At 42.4% G+C, this 24911-nt stretch overlaps 1 protein-coding gene, 1 long non-coding RNA gene and 1 pseudogene across 5 annotated transcripts in view; 1 reads left to right on the top strand and 2 right to left on the bottom strand.

Moving 5' to 3' along the window:
• Positions 1–5657, bottom strand: part of PATL1 (PAT1 homolog 1, processing body mRNA decay factor) — a 31784-nt gene extending 26127 nt beyond the window's left edge. Inside the window, exons 1-2 of the mRNA XM_060606754.3 lie at positions 5378–5657; positions 3361–3472 (exon numbers count right to left, since the gene is read on the bottom strand). Coding sequence (XP_060462737.1) covers positions 3361–3472; positions 5378–5392 — 127 coding nt within the window. The 5' untranslated portion in view covers positions 5393–5657. The remainder of the gene's footprint in view (positions 1–3360; positions 3473–5377) is intronic.
• The window catches only part of LOC144612970 (uncharacterized), a 35195-nt gene continuing 14812 nt past the window's right edge, over positions 4529–24911 (top strand). Inside the window, exons 1-4 of one of the 4 annotated variants that reach the window (XR_013550232.2) lie at positions 4529–4967; positions 11687–11781; positions 17629–17705; positions 18610–18695. This is a non-coding gene — a long non-coding RNA (uncharacterized LOC144612970). Of the gene's footprint in view, positions 4968–5216; positions 5317–5929; positions 6038–11686; positions 11782–17628; positions 17706–18609; positions 18696–24911 lie in introns of those variants that run through there. The other 3 variants (XR_013550229.2, XR_013550231.2, XR_013550230.2) reach the window with 3 other exon arrangements.
• On the bottom strand, positions 14358–15084 carry LOC132660710 (olfactory receptor 10V1-like; annotated as a pseudogene).

The raw sequence follows: 24911 nt of genomic DNA, 5'->3' as shown, positions 1-24911 counted from the left end.
TTTTTGAATAAAAACAAAATGAAAAGGAAATACAGGTGAGTTAATGTTAAGGCAACTTAAGTCCCTAAAGATTTTAACAGCTATCAATTAAAGGGAAGTGGAAAGAATGGGGAGCCTTTCCAAGTAGAGGCAGGAGATTCCCAAAGATTCCTCACCAACTTTAAACCTAACTGGTAGTTTACACTGATTGCATTTATAGTTACTTAACCTCTCTCACACTTTGCTTCCTCATTTGTTCAAATGAACAAGGTTCTTGTGAGGATTAATAATATATATACACAACATTTATAGTGGTGCCCAGCAGACAATAAGTACTTTGTAAGTGTCAACTTTTATTTTTAGAGGATGAGTTAAGATTACTGTGGCCATTTACTGCTTTAAGATGATGTAAATATTTTTCCATGCAGAAGACAAGCACTAGTTTCTTAGGGAAAGGTGACATCAGAGCATTTGCAGCCAGTGACTTAAAATAACTACTGTACTAACAAGTATCATTCAAGACACTCACTCCTTGAGTTAAAAACCATCAACCCATAACATATGTCAGAGGTCTGACATTTTACCTCCTGGTTTAAATTCTTAAATTTTTTTTCTTAATTTTTATTTAGTTTACAGGGAGAGAGATTGATTGATTGAGACAGAACGTGAACAGGGGAGGGGCAAAGAGAAGGAGACATAGAATCCATAACAGGCTGCAGGCTCTGAGCTGTCAGTACAGAGCCCCATGCAGGGCTCGAACCACTAGCAGTGAGATCATGACCTGAGCCAAAGTTGGATGCTTAACTGACTGAGCCACCCAGGCGCCCCTCCTAGTTTAAATTCTTTATACCACCTGTACAAGTGTATTAAACAAATCACAGGTTGACTTAGCAATTTTTTAAAATAAATCTGTGTAATATTTATATCAAGATATCATAAAGAATTATGATTTTAACTTTAATACAAATATATCATACTCCTACAGGAGAGGGCTCATATTTGGAAATCTCTTTTTCTAATGTTTATTTTGAGAGAGAGAGAGCGAGCGAGCACGCATGCATGCAAGCAGGGGAGGGGCGTAGAGAGAGAATCCCAAGCAAGCTCCGTGCCATCAGCACAGAGCCTGATGGGAGAGGTTTGCACTCACAAATTGTTGGATCATGACCTGGGCCGGAGTCAACAGTCAGATGCTAAACTGACTGGGCCACCCAAGCACCCCTAGAAATCTCTTCTCCATTATAAACTTTGATGAACAAGGAAAGTCTTTCTTAATCACTTATGCCCTCAGGTACAAACTGGGCTAACCATATGTTGCTATTTCCCTGCCTTTACTTTTTACTACCCGTTCTTTTACTGTGTAACCCTAGGGGCTTTTTCAACATGTGTGTGCTTTTCTTTTTTTCCATCATACAAAAAAATACAGTTCTGCACACTAAGGAAACATTTCCCTCAACTTGTGAGGAACGGAGAAGCAGAAAAAGATTGCCCACAGCACGCTGGAAGTCAACGAGAAGAGGCAAGATTATTTCTCTTCTGTCGGGGTTCAAAACTGAGGGCTTATTACTATGCTGTTTCATCTTAATGTAACATCTGTCAGTCAATTCCATCAACTTCATTTAATAGTGACGAATTTGCTGAAAAATGGTAACAATCAGTACAATACTTTAAAAGAAAAGGAGTTCCAGAAACAAGCACACAATGCTTGTAACTTCTATTGTGTTCTATAGGTTATACACTAAAGGAACTTCCACATACAATTTGCAATTCACATCAGTTCATTTGCAATTCTATCCTACCTCTCTTCTTCGGTGATCTCCATGGAGAGAGAACAGCATCTTTGACATTGTCCTTCTCTTGGCCGATCTCATCTCCTAAACTATGGCTATAATCCAAATGGTCTTTGGTTTCCTTCTGTAATCCGTCTTGCTTCTACCTTAGACACTTCTCTTGCTGCTCCTGATAGTGGCAGTTGTATATCTCTACTGAATTCTGTAAGCCTCGACTAACGAGCAAACTTTGTTATTTTTGCCAGTTAATTCAACGTAGTCTAAGTTTTAATCAACTCAAGCTCCTTAGGTCACTGCAGAATGAGTCACCATTATCACACCTCTAAGATCTCTTATTTGTTTTTGATATTCAACATTTTAAGATTAGTCACTATTGCATAATTTCCTCTTGCTACTTAACTTTGAACAATGTTTGTTGCATTGACAGAAATGCTGATTCCAAAGAAATCACATATAGTTACACATCCCAACAGAAACACTGTTATTGCTACTTTTCAACACCAACAGTTAAAGTAAAAATATTTGCACTCTTATTTATTTATTTTTAAAGTATATTTTATTAGTACACTTGTTCTGAGATCTCTAATTCTCGAACTTTATCATATAAGCTTGCTCCCTAAGTCTCCCATTTTAGTAATTATAACTCTGAGCTATGTTACGTTTAGTTTGGCTCTTTAGTTTTTTACCCTTTTCCAATTCCTAAAATATATGTTCATATCCAGGGATGAGAAAATTTCATCTGTGCACAGCACTCTTCTAACTTATGAAGACTTCCTATCACCACAATTCTTGGAATAAAATGCTTCCTATTTTACTGAAGATACTATAAGGCAATAGCAGGGTCATGCAATATACCACTGGTTAATTGAATTTCATTGTATTTATTTTTAAAAGTTTATTTCTTTATTCTGAGAGGGAGAGCAGGCATGGGAGGGGCGGAAAGAAAGGGGGGGGAGGATAGGGAGAAGAGAGAGGGGGAGGAGGGGGAGCGGGAGAAAGAGAGAGAGAAAAAATCCCAAGCAGGCTCACACTGCCAGCACAGAGACTGATGCAGGGCTTGAACCCACGAAACGTGAGATCATGACCTGAGCTGAAATCATGAGTTGGACACCTAACTGCTGAGCCACCCAGGAGCCCCATGAATTTTAAAACATACACACTCAAGTCCAAGTTTTCTCTTAGTTAACTGGTTTTCCAAAAGTTACATGTTCCACAAATAAAAATTTCCTTCTTGTAGGATTATTTTAGATCTTCAGAAAATGCCTACTTGTCTAACCATTTGCATTCCTTTTAGCATCCAACCTACAGCTACAGGTAACGTAGCCAGAAGGGACAGGGCTCAGAGAACATCTGGTTTTATATATGAGGAAAAAAAAGAGGCCCAGGGAGTGGGGTAGATGCTTCCAGTGAGGACTGAACTATTCTGAGACCGAGAATGCAATATTTTGCCCAATTTGTGAAGGCAGTTACTCCTACTAAGATAAAGCACTTAAAAGAGAACATTTGAAAAGAGCAAGAGAGTGCTCGCTTCGGCAGCACATATACTGAAAAGAGCAAGAGACCAAGATGACATTCTAAGAACATTGTCACTTACCAACTGCACCTGACCCAAACGTATCATCATTGAATTGATCAATCTCTTCATCTTCCTCTCCCAAGCCCTGAAAGGCATCTTCATCTTCGTCCAGAGGACAATCCTCTAAAGACTAAAAAAAGAGAAGAGATTAACTATTCATGAAATTCACACTCATGAGTAACAATTTGAAAAAGTCATTGAAAAAAAATGTTCATTTTATCTTCCCCATCATCAGAATAGCTTCATTATGACCTCTTGTAGAGACAGCATTTTTTCTATGCCCAATTTCCTTGACATTGGAAGATGTCAGCATCTTCTTTCAGTTTCTCTTGGCCCAAACACTCCGTTTCTCCATCAAGAATCTAGTAACGGTATTTCTTCGCATAACTAAGGAATTAGGCCCCCAACTTTCTTCACATCACTGGTTAGAGTAGTAATGACTGCTGAAGATGCACACTTCATTATTATTTTGCTTGAGTTTTACAAATATTTTTCAACATTAAGTATCAGGTTTCCCATATTCACGTCAAATTTGCAACCATATTTCATTATGCCCTTTTAAGGTTTTCTGTTCATTTTCCATCCTGTTTTCTGTAGGCCCAAACTCTGGTGATCAAACAGAAAGCTAAATTTTCAACCCCAATCAAGAGAACTCTGGAAAAGCTGTGATACGGTGAGTTCAAGTTCTGGCTCCATTCGTACAAGTGGTGCAAACTTGGGCAAGTCATATTCTAGTTAACGCAGTACATACCTCTAAAGTACCTATTGTGTCTCAGGCTCTGTGTTAGGCTCTAGGTGGTAACAAAGGGACAACACCTCAGTGAGGATAAAATGGGGCAGAGATTTGGCAAAGACTCTGGACTGCTCCACAGTGCTAGATATTCCCACAACCATGTAGGTCCGTTCCCTTTTAAATATTTCCCCCCTCTGCTACCGTTTTCAACGGACTTATTTTCCAAGTTTTCTTTTCTTTTGACAACTCTGCCTCCTGCATCTCAGCATCTCTCTCCATGTTTACATCAAGTCAGTTCATCTTGAACCCTTCCTATTGTGTATGTGTCCCCCAATGTCCAAAGACTCAGGATCACAGCACCACCTATCAACAGGCAGGTCTGTGACATACCTTGCCAGGCTACTTCTTCGCTAGGCTGTCCCCGAAGGAAAGGTTAGGCCAAAGGGCCATTCCACCCATCTTAAGCCCTCCCAAACTTACACAAAGCAGGCATACAACTGCCTCCACGTCACAAGCAACTCCCAGCTGCACGCCCTTCAAAATCACAAAGATCCACTTAGCCAAATCACTGCTTTTTTCAATTGTAGAGGCTCTCAGGGATCACCTAGAGCAGCCCTTTCAGTCTACAAATCTAGAAACTTTATGTCCAGAGACTGGGAGTTGCTCAAGGTCATACAGTGAGTTAGCGGTCGGGTTAGACTGTCGCTAACTTGACTGTCGCTACATTCCCGGGATGGTCACCAAACCCACGTCTCCCCCCACTCGCCCAGAAGGAACTTCTGCTGGACACGCCCCCTCCCAACTCGGGGAGCCCTCTTTGGTAAACAGTCTTCGGCCCCAGAAAAGGGCAAGTCCGGGCACCCCCTGACCCGCTGGTTGCCAGTGCGCACGGGTATGTAACTGGAGGGGAGGTGGTTCCGGGTCCAGGGCGGGAAACGTGTTTCTAGGCTTTCCCGGGAGACTCTTCCTCAAGCCGGTGGGTGCGACGCTCTCCCCTCCGCGGCTCCTTTAGGGGTGGGGGTTGGGGAATGGTCTGGATACAGTACTTAACGGGCCCTCGCCACCCCAAAACAGAGGCCAACTCTCCCGGCGGCAACGGATAGGACAGTCCCGCCCCCTGGAGCCTGCTCACCACCCTCGGATTAAACCCGCGACCCCAGGCCCCAAGCGCTCTACTCGGTCCCGGCTGTCCCGCCGCCAGCCCCCTCCTCCTCCAGGGGCGCGGGACGGACGCGCAGGGGGTGAGAGACGAAAAGGGGCGCAGGAGGGAGGGAGGGGTTACTTCCGGTCGCAAGAGCTCACCTCGTAGCGGAACATTCTTGGGGAGGGGGGGAGGGAGCGGGGAGGGGAGTGGGGGAGGGAGGGAAGAGGCGCTGACTCGCCGGGCTCCTCCGCGCGCGGGTCCTCCACCGGCTCGCGACCCCTGGCCGCCGCCGTACGCCGGAGCGTGCGTGGGAACGTGCACAGGCGCGCCTCGGGGAGGCCGGCCGCCCCGCTCGGCGCCCGGCGCGGCGGCTGCGCGGGGACAGATTTGGCGTCCCGCTTCCTAGTCTCAGCGGCGGGAAGGAGGTCCCGTGGAGAGCGACTGCGCACGCGCCGCCCGTCGGGGGCTTCCTCGCGAGCCGGGCTCGCAGCTCCGCCCCCGGCTGCCTTCCGCCCGCCCCGCGCTCAAGTCCGAGTCACGAGTTTTCCGTCACCGACGGGGCGGAGAAAACCCCTGTGATTGTCACAGGATATGGCTTTGAAGAGTCCCCGGTTTAGCCCGAGCTGGGAGAAATGGAGGTTCCCGGGCTGTTTTTCTAACGACCAGCACGATCTTCGGGGCTAGGGTGGGGCGGGCGGTCCTCGCGATATGCCCTGTGCGCGGAGCGGAGGAGGAAAAGACCGAAAAGCCCGGGTCATCGAAGGGGGCTGAATTCGTCGCTGCTTTGAGGGCCCCGTCACCCGCTGCCTCCGCAGCAGGTCAGGGCTGTGATTTATGAGTCTCGAGGTGATGACGGCGGCCGGTTTTTAAAAAGCGAAGGCATGTACCGGGTGGTTGAACCGGGGTGATATTTTTAGGCGCCAGGCGCCCCGGGCACGTGGAACGGGGGAGCCAGAAAGGGCAGCGGGGCCGTGGGTAGCAAGGTCACCGGGGCCGAGGAGCACCAGCCCGGCTGCGCCGCCCAGGGACACCACCTCCTGCGCGGATCGAGCCCAAAAAGGAGTTTTGTCCAGATCATAAGCCGCGACACCCTGGTTCCCGGAGTCTGGTGGCTTGCCGCCTCTGCTGGCACCGCCCGGGCCCTGTCGGCCCGCCCGTTGACCCGTTGAGCTCGCGGAACTCTCTCGTTTCCCGTAAGGACTAAACTTGAACCGCGAAGAATTAATCCCTGTGCATTCCGCAACTCCTTTCTCCGCGTGTCTGACAATGCAGCCTCGCCTAAGGAATGGCATACGGTCAATTAATTCCTCACTTGTTAGGGTGATTGGATTAATCAGAGCCTGAGTCCTGGACGCTTTGGATTTGGAGACAAGAAGCTCTGGGTGGGAATCGGTGCTTTGTCACTCACTGGCTATCAGATTTAGGGCAAGTTACCTAAACATCTTTGAGCCTTAATTTCTTTGTAAAATGGGTTTAATGATACCTACCCCACTCGATAGTGGTTCGATGGCATGATGATGTTAATGCTACTGATAATGATTGAAATCTGTCTGGCACTCTGCTAGGTGCCATATATGGATTATCTCGTTAAATCCTTCCTATGCCAACCCCATGAGGTATTTATTATTAATTATTATTATTATTTTCTCTATCTTACAAGTGAGGAACTTGAGGATTAGAGATGTTAAATAATTTGCCCCAAATCACCCAATGGCAAGTGGCAAAGCTGGCAGCTGGGGTCTCTCTGATTCCAAAAACCCAGTGTCTGAATCACCGTGATAATTTAACAAAAGCAAATGCTTACATGGGGCAGGCCTGAACCTTAAGGAAAAGGAGCAGACGGAGGATAGGATGATAAGTGGGTTTCAGGCACGCACTGAACATTGCTACAACACAGTACTAGGTAACAGCAAGTCTTAACGGTGACCAAAAGGAGTTGGTACTCTATAGACCAGGGGTTGGAAATGACTCTCTTGGCTGAACCAGGCCAGTTATCTACTGTTGTAAGTAAAGTTTTGTTGGAATAGTCACTTTCATTTATTTACATACTGTCTTTGGTTGCTTTAGGGCAACAAAGGCGGAGATGAGTACTTACAGTGGAGACCCATTTGGCCCGCAAAGCCTGCACGGTTTACTAACTGGCTCTATACAGAAAAGGTTGGCTGATCCTTGACGATGCAGATCATGTTTTCTGATCATTATGTTAGAAATCAGACATCAAGGGGTACTGGGGTGGCTCAGCTGGTTAAGCATCTGACTCGATTTACGAGCAGGTCACGATCTCACAGTATCCATTTCATGAGTTAAGCCCCCACATGGGCTCTGCGCTGACAGCGTTGAGCTTGCTTGAGATTGTCCCTCTTTCTCTGCCTCGCCCATGCTCACATTCTCTCTGTCTCTTTCAAAATAAATAAACTTGAAAAAAAATCAGACTTTAAAAATAATACACCTCGGGGCGCGTGGGTGGCTCAGTCAGTTAAACATCTGACTCTTGATTTCGGCTCAGGTCATGATCTCACGGTTCTTGAGTTCGAGCCCGCATGGGGCTCTGTGCTGACAGTGCAGAGCTTGCTTAGGATCCTCGCTCTCTCTCAAAATAAATAGACTCAAAAAAATTAAAAATATACCTCTAATTCATTCACTACTTAAGAAAATATGACAAGCAGAAAATATTTAGAACTTAATGATAAACATATAGCTTATCATGACTTTCAGGATATAGCTAAAGCAGTTTATATAAGAAAATAGGAAAGCCTGAATATAAATGAATCGGGTAAGCTCAAAGAAAGTAGAAAAATAAGCAGTAATTAAAGAAACAGAAGACAAGGTGTCACTGAGATGGTTACCAAAATTACCCATTTTTTTCCCTCACATAACACCTATTTGTGAGGGGGATTAATGAGAGTTCCTTTAAGGGAATAATGCAATTTTTTTAGTTGTGTAATCCATTATTTTTTTTAAATAAAAAATTGTCTTAATGTTTTTATTTTTGAGAGAGAGAGAGAGAGAGAGAGAGAGAGAGAATATGAGTGGGGGAGGGGCAGAAAGAGAGGGAGACACAGAATTTGAAGCTGGCTCCAGGGTCCGAGCCATCAGCAAGAGCCCAGTGTGGGGCTCGAACTCACAAATTGTGACATCATGACCTGAAATTGGACACTTAACTGGCTGAGCCACCCAGGTGCCCCTAGATCCATTGTTAAGATGGGAGGGATACAAGTTCCTTTCACAAGTGATTCTTAAGAAATAAGGTGTGATGCCTCTAGAGAGTATCCCATAAGTGGATGAAAGAGAAGTCTCTCTTGCATGCTAGGTGGGTACAAGAGGCTTTGACAGGAGAGAGAGGACATCAATTAGACAAAGCCACAGAGTTTTCTTTAGCATTGTCTGTCCTCTCTCCAAAAGCTACAAATGACACATTGTGGTATTTATAGGCCCTATATATTCTTTTTAAAAAAATTATGGCAAAACAAAGTTTACTTTCTTGTGAGACTAGTTTTAGATGGTTTCAATTTTCATTAAGTAACGCGCAACTCTAAATCAGTGGTTCTCCGCGTCCCGAAGAGGGCTTGTTAAAAAACGCCGACTGCTGGGCCTCATCCCCAAAGTTTCCGATCCAGTAGGTCTGAAGTAGGACTGGAGAATTAATAGCATTTATAGCAAGTTCCCAGGTGATGCTGATGTCACTGGTTCGACTTTGAGAACCATGGCTTTAAGACATTAAACCTGAGTGCTTGGAAAGTGTCTCGTAGAGAAGGAGAAAGTCATGGGCTGCCCAGAGGGTCATTGTTCATGTAGCCCACAAACTTGCAGTACTATATTCCTTCTGGAGTGTTAGGAGAGAATCTGTTTACTGTTTTCAGCTTCTAGACGTTGTTTGCATTCCTTGGCTTGTTGCCTGTCTTCCGTTTTCAAAGCTGGCAGCCGAGCGTCTTTCAGACTCTCCCTCACACCCTCTCCGTCTGTTGTTACGTTTTTCTCTCCCACCCTCCTGCTTCCCTCGTACAAAGACTCCATGATAACAGTGGGGGCACCTGGATAATCCAGGATAGTGTCCCCATCTGCAAAATCCCCTTTACCGCATAAAGTCAGACTGACAGGTTCTGGGCATCAGGACATGGACATCTCAGGGGGAGACGGGGCATTTTACAGCCTACCCCATGTGGTATGTGTGAGCCATTGGAGTTATCGAAAATGATTTTGGGGTAGCACAATGAGAAAACATTAACATTTAAGTATGTCATACACTGCTGAAAGGTGAAAAATAGGAAGTTTCACTAGGTGAGAGCATGAAAGATCATGAAAAGAAGTATCAAGAATGAGAGAGAAAGCGCAGGCCCACCCTCCTGCCGTGGGTCCCCGCGGTGGCAGTCGGGGCGGGGGGCGGGAGACGGCTTAATGCTGACCAGGTCTTGACACTAAGGATGTGTTGTAGGCATATCCATCAGGTATTAGTAGTGATTGGCTGTCATGTAGAGATGGGGAAATATGGTAGCGTTCTGGGGTAGACCATGCCATTGGAAGATAAAAGCAGAAAGTCCGTTTTCTTGCACATTTGTCTGTTACTGAAGTGCTAAGAGATGTGTGAGCTTACAGTTGCTTCCATCGTTTTCTTTTGATTCTTTGAGCATTGCAGGCCAGGGACGGGGGCACGGGCAACTATTCCCCTTGTCACTTATGTACACAGCTCAGGAAAGGGATGACGAGTCCCTCCTTCCTGGGCCCTTAGCGAGAATAAGTGACAGAAGGCAGAAACGATGTATTTCCCATTCAGCATTTTATTCTTACCACATCATTTACTTCAGCACTTAATAGTAATTGTTCAAACATTCTGAGTTCTTTCAATCATAAACCAATATAAAGTAAAGGATTCGCAGGGCCCCTGGGTGACTCAGTCCGTTAAGCGTCCGACTCTTGGTTTCAGCTCAGGTCATGATCTCACGGTTCGTGGGTTCGAGCCCCACATCAGGCTCTGCGCTGACAATGCGGTGCCTGCTTGGGATTCTCTCTCTTCCTCTCTCTTTGTTCCTCCTCTGTTTGTGCTGTCTCTCTCTGTCAAAATGAATGAATGAATGAATGGACAAAGTGAAAAATTGACTCTAGCTATTGGTTCATAGGAGATGTCTTCACACATTATACCTTGAAGGTCTTCAAGTACCCTTTATAATCCCCTTGCCTTGGTTTCTTGTAGTTCTCATAGGGTCACCAGAACAGGGTTGGATGGCAACATCCCATTCAGAATATATCCTTGCCCATTTTACTAGTAACAGCTGGTGCTAAGGAATGGGGGCAGGGTGGAAGAGGACTAAGAGGGAGGGTAGGGAGGAAGAGCGGAAACCCCATGAAAGCTTAAAAAGCCTCTACAGCCCAACTCCCTGTCCAATACCTTGGTGTTCCCTGGTGCGCCTAAGGCTCACTGGGAGTCAGCTTCTGGCATTGGCTGGACTTCCATATTTCGCCATATCTAAGTGAGAGAGGATAAGTGAGGTTCTGGTTTCTGGCCTTTTCCCGGGGCCGTTGGGAAAAAGATTCAGGCTGTTCCCTGAGACTGCTGTACTGGAGGGACCTTGGCTGTATCTTCCTTTGGGCAAACCTTGCAGAAGGGAGAGAGGTTTGTTCAACAAAGTATAAAAATTAGTCAAATTCCATGAACACCATTAAGTCTTGAGGCATTAGGGGGCGCCTGGGTGGCTCAGTTGGTTGAGCATCCGACTTCAGCTCAGGTCACGATCCAGGTTGAGTTTGAGCCTTGCATCGGGCTGTCTGCTGTCAGCAGAGAACCTGCTTTGGATCCTCTGTCCCCTTCTCTCTCTGCCCCTCCTCTGTTTGTGCTCTCTCTCTCTCTCTTTCAAAAATAAACATTAAAGAAAAGGTCTTGGGGGCACCTGGGTGGCTCCGTCAGTTAAGCATCTGACTTCGGCTCAGGTCATGATCTCACGGTTCGTGGGTTTGAGCGCCGCGCCCGGCTCTATGCTGACAGCTCAGAGCTTGGAGCCTGCTTCGGATTCTGTGTCTCCCTCTCTCTCTGCCCCTTCCCCACTCAGGCTCTGTCTTTCATTCTCAAAAATAAATAACCATAAAAAAATGAAAAACAAAGGTCTTGAGGCATTTTATTAATTATACCCAAGGCTGATGTAAAATTCAATGATGTTTAAGAACTCAGGCATGCTTTGGGTGCCTGGGTGGGTGGCTCAGTCAGTTAAGCATCTGACTCTTGATTTCACCTCAGGCCATGATCTCCTGGTTCGTGGGATTGAGCCCTTTACCCGGCTGTGCTGCTGACGGCACAAAGCCTGTTTGGGAGTCTCTCCCCTTCTCTCTGTACCACTCCCCGCCCCCCACCCCCATGAAACAAATAAATAAACTATAAAAAGAACTCAGGCACACTTGCTTCCCTCACCTATGAGCTGACAGTTTTGATGGAAGAGGTGGATTATGTGTTTAACATAATAATTATTCTATCTCAATAGGAAAAGAAAACCCAAAAGAATACCATCCACTTTATAAAGAAAGAATATCAAAGAACTGGTGGATGTTTTTCGAAACCACCACAACCTGTTTGAAGGTAAACTCCAAACCTTTTAATTGTAGCAAATTTCTGGAAAGATAAACAGATTCTAATGTTATTATGTAAATGATCATAAAATACCAGTGGTACAAATAAGGTAGTATCAGTACAGGAATACACAGACTAATTTATGGAACAGAGTAAGTGGCTGAGAAAAAGAACATACATGTGTGTTTACTGTGTGATAAAGATAATAATTCACTGGGTTAAGGAAACATGATTTGAATTACACTGAAGCAATTGGTTATTTATTTTGAGATAAAAGTTAAAGCCTTATAGCACAGCATACAACAGCATACATTCCACAATGATAAGTTCTATGTAAAATTTCATTTTATTTTTTATATTTTATTTTTTATTTTATTTATTATTTATTTTATTTTATTTATTTTAATTTTATTATAAATAAATTTTATTTATTTTTATTCAGCTTTCAACCAGTTGAGAGTTTTATTTTTATTTTTATTTTTTTTGTAATGTAAAATTTTAAACATAAAGCAGCAAGAACAAAATATGGGTGAATATTTGTATGATTTCAGGATAGAATTTCAGAATTTATTTACTAAAAAAGTGGAAAAATCACAAAGCAAAAATGAATACTGAATTTTATAATAACATATATACATACAGTATGTATGTAAAGAGTACACATAATATACATATAAAATCATTAATAAACTTTCAAAATATTGTATTACTTTCACATATTATAGGGAAAGCATTGACATAAAGCACAAAGACTAAGAAATAGATCTTAGGGGTCTGGGTGGCTCAGTCGGTTAAGTATCCTACATTGGCTCAGGTCATAATCTCATGGTTCATGGGTTCGAGCCCCACGTTGGGCTCTGTGCTGACAGTGTGGAGCCTGCTTGGAATTCTCTGTCTCCCTCTCTCTGCCTGTCCCCTAATTGTGCTCTCTCTCTCTCAAAGTAAATAAATAAACTTAAAAAAATAGGAGAGTTTTCTTTAAAAAGGATCTTAAAATTCTTTAAGCATCTTAGAAAACCCACAAAAATTTAAATAGATATAAAGTATATAAAAAGGTCAATTTAATTAATAAATATAAACAAGATTAATTGTAAAACTACCAATTGACAATAGGAAGGGGCACCTGGGTGGCTCAGTCAGTTAAGCGTCTGACTTCGGCTCAGGTTCTGATCTCATGGTTCATGAGTTCTAGCACCACATCGGGCTCTGTACTGACAGCTCAGAGCCTGGAGCCTGCTTCCGTTCTGTGTCTCCCCCTCTCTCAGGTTTCTTTTAATTGGTGGCACTAGAAATGATTTTTAACTTTTTTCTACTTTTATATGTTTTTCAGTTTTTATAAAATGGATGTGTATTATATTTAAAAATGGAAACATGTAATTTTAAAAGTAGAACCATAATGGGGTGCCTGGGTGGCTCAGTAGGTTAAGCATCCAACTCTTGATTTTGGCTTAGGTCATGATCTCACGGTTTGTGAGTTGGAGCCCCGTGTCGGGTTCTGCACTGATAGAGCAGAACCTGCTTGGGATTTTCTGTCTCCCTCTCTCTCTGCCCCTCCCCTGCTCATTCTCTCTCTCTCTCTCTCTCTCTCTCTCTCTCTCAAAACATAAATAAACAAATAAACAAAAAAGTAGAACCATAACAAGACAGACTGGTAAGAACAGAGAAAAGAAGTTCTCATACTAGTTCTGCCAAATCACCATTAGTGCCTTGGCCCCTTCTTGAAATTTCCCATTCTGAATGGGGAGAAGATATTATTTGTAATTTTGAAATATCACCAATTATACTTTTTAAAATGGCAATACATTCCAGATATTTATGTATTCTATTTTTATAACTTCTCAACACTGATGAGTCTCACAATAAACATTACCCGAGGGATGCCTGGGTGGCTCAGCTGGTTACGCATCTGGACTCTTAATTTCGGCTCAGTCATGATCTCAGGGTTCGTGAGTTTGAGCCCTGCACTGACAGTACAGAGCCTGCTTGGGATTTTCTCTTTCTGCCCTTCCCCCCACCCGCGCTCACACTCTCTCAAAATAAATAAATAAACTTAAAAAAAAATTTCTCAACACTCAGACAATAGAAAGGAGAAAAATAAGACTTTATGAGTGGAAACTTGAAGAATTATTAGTGTTTTTAGAGGCAACCTCTGTTATTCTACAAGTATTTATGGAATGCTGGTATATGCAAATCTCAGTATATAGCTTTGTGCAGGTAATAACAAAGAACTAAGAATATTCTTTGCCATCACTTGAAGGAATTCACCAGTTCAATAAATATGTACTGAGTATCTACTTTAGCTGTTTTAGGCACTGGGGATGGACCAGTGAACAAAAAACAAAACAAAACAAAACAAAACAAAAAAACTACTCTCTCTTATTTAAATGATAATGTCTTACTTTCACCAACTTACACTATAGTTGGGAGCTAGGAAAAGGAACTGGGTCCTGAGGAAGTAGGTAAATCAGTTCCCCAAATGTTTAGTCATCTAGTCCCCGAGTTTATCGTTCTCTGAATAATTATTTCCTGTTGTTTATATGAGCCCAGAAACTCCCACATTTCCTAGTTCAGTAAATGTCTTTTCACTACTTAGTGCCTTTCAGCAACTTGTTCCTCCTACTGTAGATCAAGGCATTCAAGACAGGGGTGACAAAGGTGTAGACAACAGACACCCATTTCTGGGTTATAGCTAGAGCTGGGGCATAAATACATAAAGCTATAGCAGCCATACTGGAGGAGGGCCATGGTCAGATGAGAGGAGAAGGTGGAGAAGGCCTTGCACCATCCCTCTGCAGAGCAGATCTTCAAAATAGCACCCACAATGAAGATGTATGAGATAGAGATCAGGGAACAGGGAATGGTAAGGATGATGACACTGACAATGAAGATCATGGCTTCTTGTATTCGAGTGTCTCCACAGGCCAACTGTAAGATCGGAGTACATCACAGTAGAAGTGAGTGATTCTGTTGTGGCCACAAAATGGCAGGGGGGGAAATCAGAGCTGTTGGTTGTATGGCTAGAGTGAAACAAGGACCAGGGCTCCCATAGCCAATTAGGCACACAGCTGCCATCTCATGCTGAGGGTGTAATGCAGGGAATCCTGAATAGCTACAAACCGATCATAAGCCATGATCCCCAAGAGGAAACAGTCAGCACTGCCCAGGAAGACAAAGAAGAACATCTATGTGCCACAGTCAGTGAAAGAGATGGGCATTCTCCCCATGGTCAGGAGGTTGACCAAAGGGAGAGGGGCAACAAGTGGAAGAGTAAAAGATCTCCAGAACTGCCAGATTAGCCAGAAAGAAAGACATGGGAATGTGGAGTGAACGTTCCACCCAGATAGTGAGAAAGACTGTGGTGTTACCAATGAGACTGCCAATATACATTAGCAGGAAAGTTACAAAAACATTTGTATCTCCAGGATGGGTGAAAATGGGTGAAAGTGGAACTGGATCTCTGTGGTTTAGTTTTCATCCCCCATAAAAGTGGCACATCAGGTTTTCTAGGACAAAAGAAAAATTATGTTAGGAAAGAAAGTGCTTTGTGCTTTAGGATCAAGGTAATGATGCTGGGTTAGCACCTATAGCTTTAATAATCTTGAAGATAGGTTTATGCTGGGCGGTCGCTCTCTGTCTATTCTTGTTTGTGTTTGCCAGCTCACATTTTAAAGACTTGGCTCAGGTTAACTATAAAACTTATCACTATGAATAAGAGCCGAGTTAGTTTGCCCCATGTGGCATCTGGGCTCAGGACTTTGACTTCACTTTTGTTTTGCAAGAAGCAGCTGAATTAATAACCCCTGAGCCTCTGAACATACATGTCGCCTAGCAAGAATATGCTGGCCATCAAATATGAAGTCATTATGATCTTGAGTCCAAGTCCTACAATATACCTTGGGATCACATTGTCCCATATAAAGGATGCTCCATTGTCCTCTAAAGGGTTATCTTCCTAGATAGAAAAAGAGGTCAGCGTGTGCCAATTCAGTAGCAATAAGCATGATGGCTCCATCACTGGTTTGTGGTTGCAGAAAAAACTCAGCCTCTTAGTGCGCTGGCCCTTAACTGTACACCCCCATGCCTTTTATAAACTCTGTGTTTTTAACCAAGAACCAAGAGAAGCACAGCAGTTTTAGAAACAGGATCAATATGGACATCTCGCTTTGGAAAGTTTATAACAATTCTTCCCCCATGACAATTGGACAATGGCCATGTTCTTGCAAAAGGTAGAGAAAGTATCAAGCACAATATCTTGTATACCTTTCTAAAACAAACTTTTATTCTATTTGTATGATAATTTGTTTTATGAATGTCGTATTTATCATAGATATAAACTCTTTGGCTGGATAAGGGCTATACCTTATTCCTTCCCCTCTAATGCGTCATATGGTGACCAATAAATGTTTGTTGAATGGATAAACAAGTGAATAAGTTTTTCACAACCTGGGTAGGTTTTCATTTAGGCAGAGCACATAGTCTTGTAAAGAGATGGAGAATACCCATCTCTTTCACTGACTGTGGCACATAGATGTTCTTCTTTGTCTTCCTGGGCAGTGCTGACTGTTTCCTCTTGGGGATCATGGCTTATGATCAGTTTGTAGCTATTCAGGATTCCCTGCATTACACCCTCAGCATGCGATGGTAGCTGTGTCCCTAATTGGCTATGGGAGTCCTGGTCCTTGGTTTCACTCTAGCCTTACAACCAACAGCTCTGATTTCCCCCCTGCCATTTTGTGGCCACAACAGAACCACTCACTTCTTAAGTGTTCATGGAAGGAAAGCATTCCTCTTACAAGCCTGGTACAGCTTAGTTGCTTCATGTTTAGAAAACATGGTCACTGAAAATTTGCCCATCGTATTAGTACTTATATTTTGACTTCAAATAATTCAGTGCTCAAATCTCAAAACTGTTTTCCTGTATGAGGGAAAGAATCTTCTCTCTCTATCTCCCTGAATCTCTCTTTGAAGATTAGGCTGATGTGCATTTCTGGTCTGGGCATTGCCCTGCCCTGGGGCTCACCACAAAGCGTGACTAAGCACTGAAGGTAGAGTTTCCTCTAGACTGTTGGGAGTAGATTGGGCTAGAATAGACTTTCAAAAAGAAACTAGAACATTTAAAACAGCTGGGGTCTTGTTTCAGCTGCTTTGGAGCTACTCCCACACCCGTAGACACACCCTCTACTCAATAGTCACCACCCACAGTCACCCAAACTCCCAGGGTTTTGTAAATTACTGCTTGGATCTGGGTCAGGCTCATTCCTCCAGGAAAGAAGGTTAGACATTTACCAAAGGGGTAAGATTTGAAGGGCCTTATAAAGACCCATATTCATAAAATGAATTTTTTCCTTGTAAAATGAAAAATTAACCCAGCTGAAATGAAAACGTGAGATAAGATGGATGAGGATGGGTAAATTAAGAGGGCCAGTTAGAACACTGTTGCATCAGTCTAGCACCTTACCTGATTTTATTTGCCGGCATTGGCTCAACTTCCCTTTCAGGCCCTGGAGGGGAGGAACACTTTAGAGCACTGTGCATGTGGGAGGAGAAGAGTGACGTAACCCGGGCATAAGACTTAAAGAATGACGAGATGTCTTATAGCAACTCAGGGACAATTTGTTATAGCCTACTCTATGCTTTTTCAATGTATTTATGTTCCACTGTCTCACTTAATTGCCTTAAAATGTTCAGCAGGTAGGAAGGTAGCTATTAATACCTCCATCTTCAGGCTGAGACACTGAAAGGGTAATTAACTGATCCATTATCCTGCAGTGATTTAGAGATGGAAGACAGGTTAGCATTTAGATCTCCTTGTACCTATCAATGATTACATAAATCTTAGCTTGATTCTTGTCACAGGACCATGAACCAGCTGTGATCTTGCCCCTGACACTCCCAGTGAACTCAGAACAAATCAGCAAATGGCTTTTCACAGGGTAAGGCTTATGTGTGTGTGTGTGTATATATATATATATATATATATATATATATAAATGACCTTAAGGACAAGATAAAGAGAATCCTGTTCAGGACTTCTAGCTAATTCCATGAATCTACAAGATGTCTGTGGTTGGGGTACTTTAAAAATACCACTAATTCAAACAAAACTTGGTGAGACTCGGCTTAGCCTCTAAGGAGGTCAGATTATCAGAATTAAAGCTGTGGTTACAGGCACCAAAAGCATCAACCTCTGGTTCCTAAAAACACAGTCATACTGATTGGTCCACAGAGTTGGCAATGAAGCCTAGCAGAGTTAAGAATTTGAATACTGGACTTGAGCAGACCGGGGACTATCAACCCGCCTCTGCTCTTTACCATCTATGTGACCTTGAAAAGCTTATCTCTGTGCACCTCACTTCCTTTGTCTTCAAAGTGCAAATAATATTAACATCTATTCCAGGGGCATCTCAGTGGCTCAGTCGATGAACTTCTGACTCTTGATTTTGGCTCAGGTCATGGGTTCGAGGGGATTCTCTCACTCTCTTCCTCTCTCCCTCTGACCCACTTGTGGGTGCATTCTCTCTCTCTCTCTCACAAAAAAAGCTAATTAAAAAAATTTTAAAAATATATTAACATCTATTCCAGACAGTTATTGTACAGATAAGATGGGGGAATGAATAAAGTGATTGTACAGTATCTGGTGGAGGTGTCATTCTAGGCTAGCTATTACCATAATTGATTTTTGAACAGTTGTACTAATGACCCTGTCTGAATCTTGCCATAGACAACACGAGTTCTTATTCTGATATAATAGTATATAAAATCTTTGATGATAGTTTTTTCCTGCTTTTAGTTCTCTGTGAACAATACATATCTTCCTGTATCTGATTACCTCCACAGGACAAAGTATGTTGCTGTGACATTGTTATTATTACAGTTTGACCCAGTACAGTCTAGTCCTGTGAGGGAATCCACCGACTCTAAAGGTATTTTTTTTTCTTTAAAATTTATTTGAGCAAAAGAGAGAAAGAGAGAGAAGAGGAGAGGGGTGGGGGGGAGACGGAGAGGAAGAGAGAGAGAGAGAGAGAGAGAGAGAGAGAGAGAGAGAGAGAATCCTAACCAGGCAACATGCTCAGCACAGAGCCTGATGGAGGGTTCAATCCCAGGACCCTGGGATCATGACCTGAGCCAAAATCAAGAATTGGGTGCTCAACCAACTAAGCCGCCCAGGTGCCCCAATATAAAGGTATTTCTAATTTCATCTGAATTTTCCAGTGTATCTTGACCTTTCTGGATTTTAATGATTATAATCGGTGACTTAGGCTGTTAATATTATATTTTCTCTTATTTCACATTACCAAGAAGAAGGGGTTTATGGCTCTTCTATCTCATGCATACCATTGTACATCCAGCACCTATCATGGTACCAGAATACAGGAGATAATGTAACACTGAAGGCAAGCATGAATGAATGAAGGATTTCTTACTTGTATATATGAGAGAAAGGGAGAACATCTAGCTTAGTCTGGGATATTTTGAGGTTCTTGTAAGGAGCAGCTCAATGTAGAGCCTTATTATAATTCTCCTAAAATGAGGATAAAATTTAAAAAATAGTAGGAAATTTACCTAGAATATTTTGAATCTTGGAGCCAGAATCCAAAGAATTTCCACCTGATTCCTTAGGACCGTATAGATTTGTGTTTAATAATGGGATAAGGAGTTAGACTATTTACCCACAACATGGTCATTGCCACTCTTTTTTTTTTTTTTTTTTAAGTTTATTCATTTATTATTTCTGAGGGAGAGCGCAAGCATGCACACACCAGTCGGGGGGGGGGGGGGGGGGAAGAGAGAGAGAGAGAGAGAGAGAGAGAGAGAGAGAAATTGATAGAATCCAAAGCAGGCTCCAGGCTCTGAGCTGTCAGCACAGAGCTCAACGCAAGGCTTGAACCCACAAATCGTGAGATCATGACCTGAGCTGAGGTCACACTCAACCCACTGAGCCACCCAGGTGCCCCTAGTCATCGCCATTCTTGTGACTAGATGCATAGCCCCTCAGTTCTCTTCATTTTGAAGTCGATGAGGTTTTTTGGGGGTGGTAGTGGCGTTCATGGGGTCCAGAGTCGTCGCCCAAGAAAGAATTCTTGAAGACATCTTTGGTGCAAAAAGGTGATTTTATTGAAGCACAGGGACAGGACCTGTGGGCAGGAAGAGCTGCCCCGGGACCTTGAGGAAAGACTGGTTATATACTATGGGATTGGGGGAGGTAAAGTCCTGGGGAAGTTGCCAGGGAGATTTTCATATGCTAAAGAAGGCTCCCAGGATTTAGGAGGCCTAGCTATTGTCAAGCTAAGGTTGTTTTTCCCTCTAGCAAAGCATTAGCATTAAGACAGGAGTTTCAGGAGAAACCTTTTACTCTGCCAGCCTCAAGTATTTGTCAATGTGCTGCAGGTGATATGGAAATTGGGAAATTGAGTTGTATCTGCCATTTCCTTCCGCCTTTGTTTCCCCCATCACTATGGAGAGATGATGGAGACTTAGGTCCTGCAGGACTCTGATCTCTATCATTTAACCATTTGTTTACCCCTTTCCTTTGTTCTTGGGCAGCTGGCAGCCCGGAGTGCCCGAGGAATACCACACATATCCCACCTGGTGGAGGGTGGAAGGGTGGGGACGGTCAGCTGGCCTTATGCTCCCTCATCAGTTGTCAGATGTTTTTCTGCTCTGAACCCAAAACGGAAATTGTCCAATGCATGGTAAAACTGTTTTGGTCCCCTCCGTCAGTCTTCACTTGGACTAAATTGTGAGAACAACGATCCATGACAAATAGTAGGTCTGAAAGGAACAGCTTTGAATCCAAATGACAGCCCTGCCTTAGTTTAAAGCTAGGTTCTCTTTTCTGCTTATTATGGATCTTTGATAAGAAATACAATTGCTGAGAAGTCTGTTTTGCTTGCTGTTTGCTATGAGCATTGTGAGACCTTTCCTGATTGTAACCCGCTGTGTAGTAGAATGGGCTGTAAAACTTCCTAAATGTAGTCTGATATGTAATGGAATGAGTGATTGTATATAAACTAACCGGCATTTCTCGCTTCTGTAAACCTGCTTGCTTAGCACATTCCTCACCTACCCCCTTCCCCCTTTCTTCCTCCCGCCACAAGTAAAAACCTCCCCTGTGCTATTCGTCTCTGTCTATAAAAACGCTATACCAACGCTGATCGTGGCCTCTTGCGTCACTGGCGACGAGTGCGCAGAGGACCAGGTTCGAACCTGCAATAAACGACCCTTGCCGCTTGGCTTTGACTTACGACTCTGGTGGTCTTTTGTGGGAAGTTTTGGAACTTCAGGCATTACAGGTCTACAAGCCACTGGTTATCTTGGAAGAAAGTCAAAAGTTAGGTCAGAATTTTCCTGGTGCTGCCAGTCTTCCTGTATATACGAGGCTTTTGCAGATGTTATGAAAGCTAGAGCCAGAGCCAGAATATTTATTATTCTAAGGGATAATTAGAATTGTTTTGTTATTATCAAGAACTCTGGAGGCGTATCTCCTTTACTATAAAAAGTATCTTCACAGTTGGCACAGAGGTAGGGAATCTGACGCCCTACAAGGCAGCTAAGGGAGATGTTGCAGTTGGCTGAGAACTTACCTTCCTCTGTGAAGGAAGAGCTATCTTCAAATCCAAGTGTTATTTCTGAAGACTTCCCTCAATCCTCAAGCCTTTACAACTTCTGCAGAGGTCTCTGGGACCAACGTCCTGGGTGTCCCTATATCTCTGCCCACAAACAAGTGCCAGCTCCTGGAACACACCTTGTCACTGCTGCTCCTTTCCAGAAGTCAGACTCACCTCCAGGGTTTTTTGTCGTGGCACAGTGCCTCTTTAGCAGTCTCTCATCTTGCCATGTTTTTCGTTGAAATGAGGCATTCATGGAGACCGGTTCCTAGGACGATTTCACAGTCCCTGAGTAAAGTTTCATCTCCAACAATGCTTTATAGCCCTTGGAAACAAAGCAAGAAAAACAAACAACCTTTATCAGCCACTGTTTAGTAGCTTTTCAAGAGTAGATTTACATTTCATTGGTAGTTTGCCTGGATGAAGACATCTCCTTACTCTGTTGTTTTAAAAATAGTTCCTGGATGGGGGTGCCTGGGTGGTTCAGTCAGTTAAGCATCTGACTTCCAGCTCAGGTCATGATCTCAGAATTTGAACCCCTGCATCTCTGCTGTCAGCAGGGAGCCAGCTTGGGGTCCTCTGCCTCCCTCTTTCCCAGCCCCTCCCCCCTCTCAAAAATAAACATCAAAGAAAGTAGTTCTTGGATGTTATTTTAATGATAGTGTCATTAAGCCAAAAAACAACAGTCAGAATAGTCTTTCTTCTGGAGTAAGATCACTGGTGTTATTTTCATAAAGATAAGAAGTCTAGATCAAGAGTTGAGAAATTGAGTCAAACATCTGATTATTATTATTTTGTATTGAACTATAATTAACAAACAGCGTTACGTCAGTTTCAGGGGTACAACATATTGATTCGACAATTCTGTACATTACTCAGTGCTCGCTACAGTAAGGACAGCTACCATCTGTCACCATGCAACATTGTTACAGTATTATTGACTATATTCTCTATGCCGTACTTTTCATCTCTGAAACACTTGATTATTTTGAAGCAAGCGCCTTGAAAGTTTGTAAGGTGAAGGTGAAATCTTGGATTAACAGCATATTTCATTGCTGTTCATATATTCTGACTCTGTGTAGGCATACCTCTAGGCTTTATCTTTAAACTTCTGAAATCAGTAATATTTCTTCTCTCGAAAATTGGTTTGGTATCACTACCACCATAAGGGGATAGCACCATTATTATTATTTTTTATAGTTTTATATTTTGCATTAAAAATTTTTTTTTAACATTTATTTATTTTTGAGACAGAGAGTGAACAGGGGGAGGGTCAGAGAGAGGGAGACACAGAATCTGAAACAGGCTCCAGGCTCTGAGCTGTCAACACAGAGCCCGACGCAGGGCTCGAACTCACGGACCGTGAGATCATGACCTGAGCCGAAGTCAGACGCTTAACTGGCTGAGCCACCCAGGTGCCCCGATAGCACCATTATTTTCAAGAGACTTGAAATTTTTCTTTACTAAAGACAGGGAAAGTTGGAGAAAAAGAGGTAGATTTGAAAACATACTCATTTAAAAATAATGTAAAGTATATGTAAACTATGCATATAGCACAATATGTAATGTTGTAAGTGCTCTTGCATTATTACCCTTTTATTCTTACACTGTCTTGTGAGGTTGAGATGATCATTCTATTTCCCATTTTACAGATGGGTCAGTAGAAGCTCACCCAGGCTAAGTAATGGTTAGTGCTTGAGCTATGGCTAAAATCCAGAGATCATGGTGTAAAGTCCTTTTTCTTTTATTATATTAGGCTGACTTTAGTCTGCATTCTTGTGGCTAGGATGATTGTTACTACTAGTTATTAATGAAGCTTTTGGTTTAATTTTATTAGAACTTCTTTCTAGTAACCTTTTCTTTTTCTACCCTTTGCCTTTTTAAAATTTTATTTCTGTTGATCTTATAACCTTTAGAAAAAGATCATTTTCATGGTCACTTGGCTTATAAAGCTTCTTTGAATTACAAAAAAAGTGTTTCTTTTTCAAGTTAATAACTTAAGCTCAGCACATTATTTGTTTTTCAGTCACAATTAGAACAAACATGAATTCTGTATAAAGTATACAGGTCAGGGGCACCTGGGTGGCTCAGTTGGTTGAGGGACCGACTTCAGCTCAGGTCATGATCTCATGGTTTGTGAGTCCAAGCCCCACGTCAGGCTCTGTGCTGACAGCTCAGAGCCTGGAGCCTGCTTCGGATTCTGTGTCTCCCTCTCTCTCTGCCCCTCCCCCACTCATGCTCTGTCTCTCTGTGTCTCAGAAAAAAAAAAAAATTAAAAAAATTTTTAAAAAAGTATACAGGTCAAAGTATTGAAGTTAAATAACAGAAAAACTGAATCTTTTTTTATAAAGTTTATTTATTTATTTTGACAGAGACAGAGCACGGGAGAAGGGGAGCGGCAGAGAGAGGAGAGAAAGAAAGAGTCCCAAGTAGGCTCCACACTGCACTGTCAGCACGGAGCCCGATGCAGGGCTCGAACTCACAAACCATAAGATCATGACCTGAGCCTATATCAAGGTCGGATGCTTAACCGACTGAGCCACCCAGGCACCCCTGGAAAAACTGAATTTTTAATTACAGTAAATAGGAACTGAAAGTTACAGTAAATAGGAACTGAAAGTTAGTAAATTTAACTGAAAGTTAAATAGGAACTGAAAAACTGAATTTTTAATTACAGTAAATAGGAACTGAATTTTTAATTACAGTAAATAGGAACTGAACTAATTTTTGAATTGTTAATTAAGTAATTAATTTTAATTGGAGTGTAGTTGACATATATTAGTTTCAGGTGTGGGATGTAATGATTTGATTGTTACATATGTTACAAAATGCTTATCATGATAAGTGTCACCGTACAAATTTATTGCAATATTATTGACTGTATTTCCTATGTTGTGCTTTTCATCCCCATGACTTACTTATTTTATAATTGAAGTTTGTACCTCTTAATACCCTTTACCTATTTTGTCTATCCCCCCCACCTCCACTCTCCTCTGGTAACTACCAGTCTGTCCTCTGTATTTATGAGGCCGTTCCTCTTGTTGTTGTTGTCTGTGTGTTCATTTGTTTTGTTTTTTAGTTCTAGATATAAGTGAAATCATATTTAATTTGTCTTAATAATTTCTTACAAAATATGCATACATCTTGCTTTCATGGAAGTGAAATTTTTATGAGTATTTTGAGCCTACCTAGTTCTAATATCTTTTTTTTTTATAGAAGCCATCGCTAGATTTGATGGTCATGTTTCTCATGCCATTGTTGACCTTAAGTTTTTCATAAATATTCACTTTGGGAAGCTATGTTCTCCACTACAACTGATATTGGCAAATTTAAAAATGAGAGTTAAAAAATCCTGAGAAATAGATAGTATTTGAAAATGTGCCTAGTAAATTATTAGTGTAAATATATTGTACAATTAAAACCGGAATCTCGTTCCAGAGCTTAGAAGACTATTTAAGGGTTTTTTTTGGTATAGTTTTTCTAATGTTTTTTATTTATTTTTGAGAGAGAGAGAGAGAGACAGACAGACAG

Source organism: Panthera onca, chromosome D1, assembly GCF_046562875.1.
Source record: "Panthera onca isolate mPanOnc1 chromosome D1, mPanOnc1 haplotype 2, whole genome shotgun sequence".
Taxonomy (NCBI): Eukaryota; Metazoa; Chordata; class Mammalia; order Carnivora; family Felidae; genus Panthera; species Panthera onca.
The sequence above is the reverse complement of the archived record's forward strand: the minus strand, read 5'-3'. Positions and strand labels throughout refer to the sequence as shown.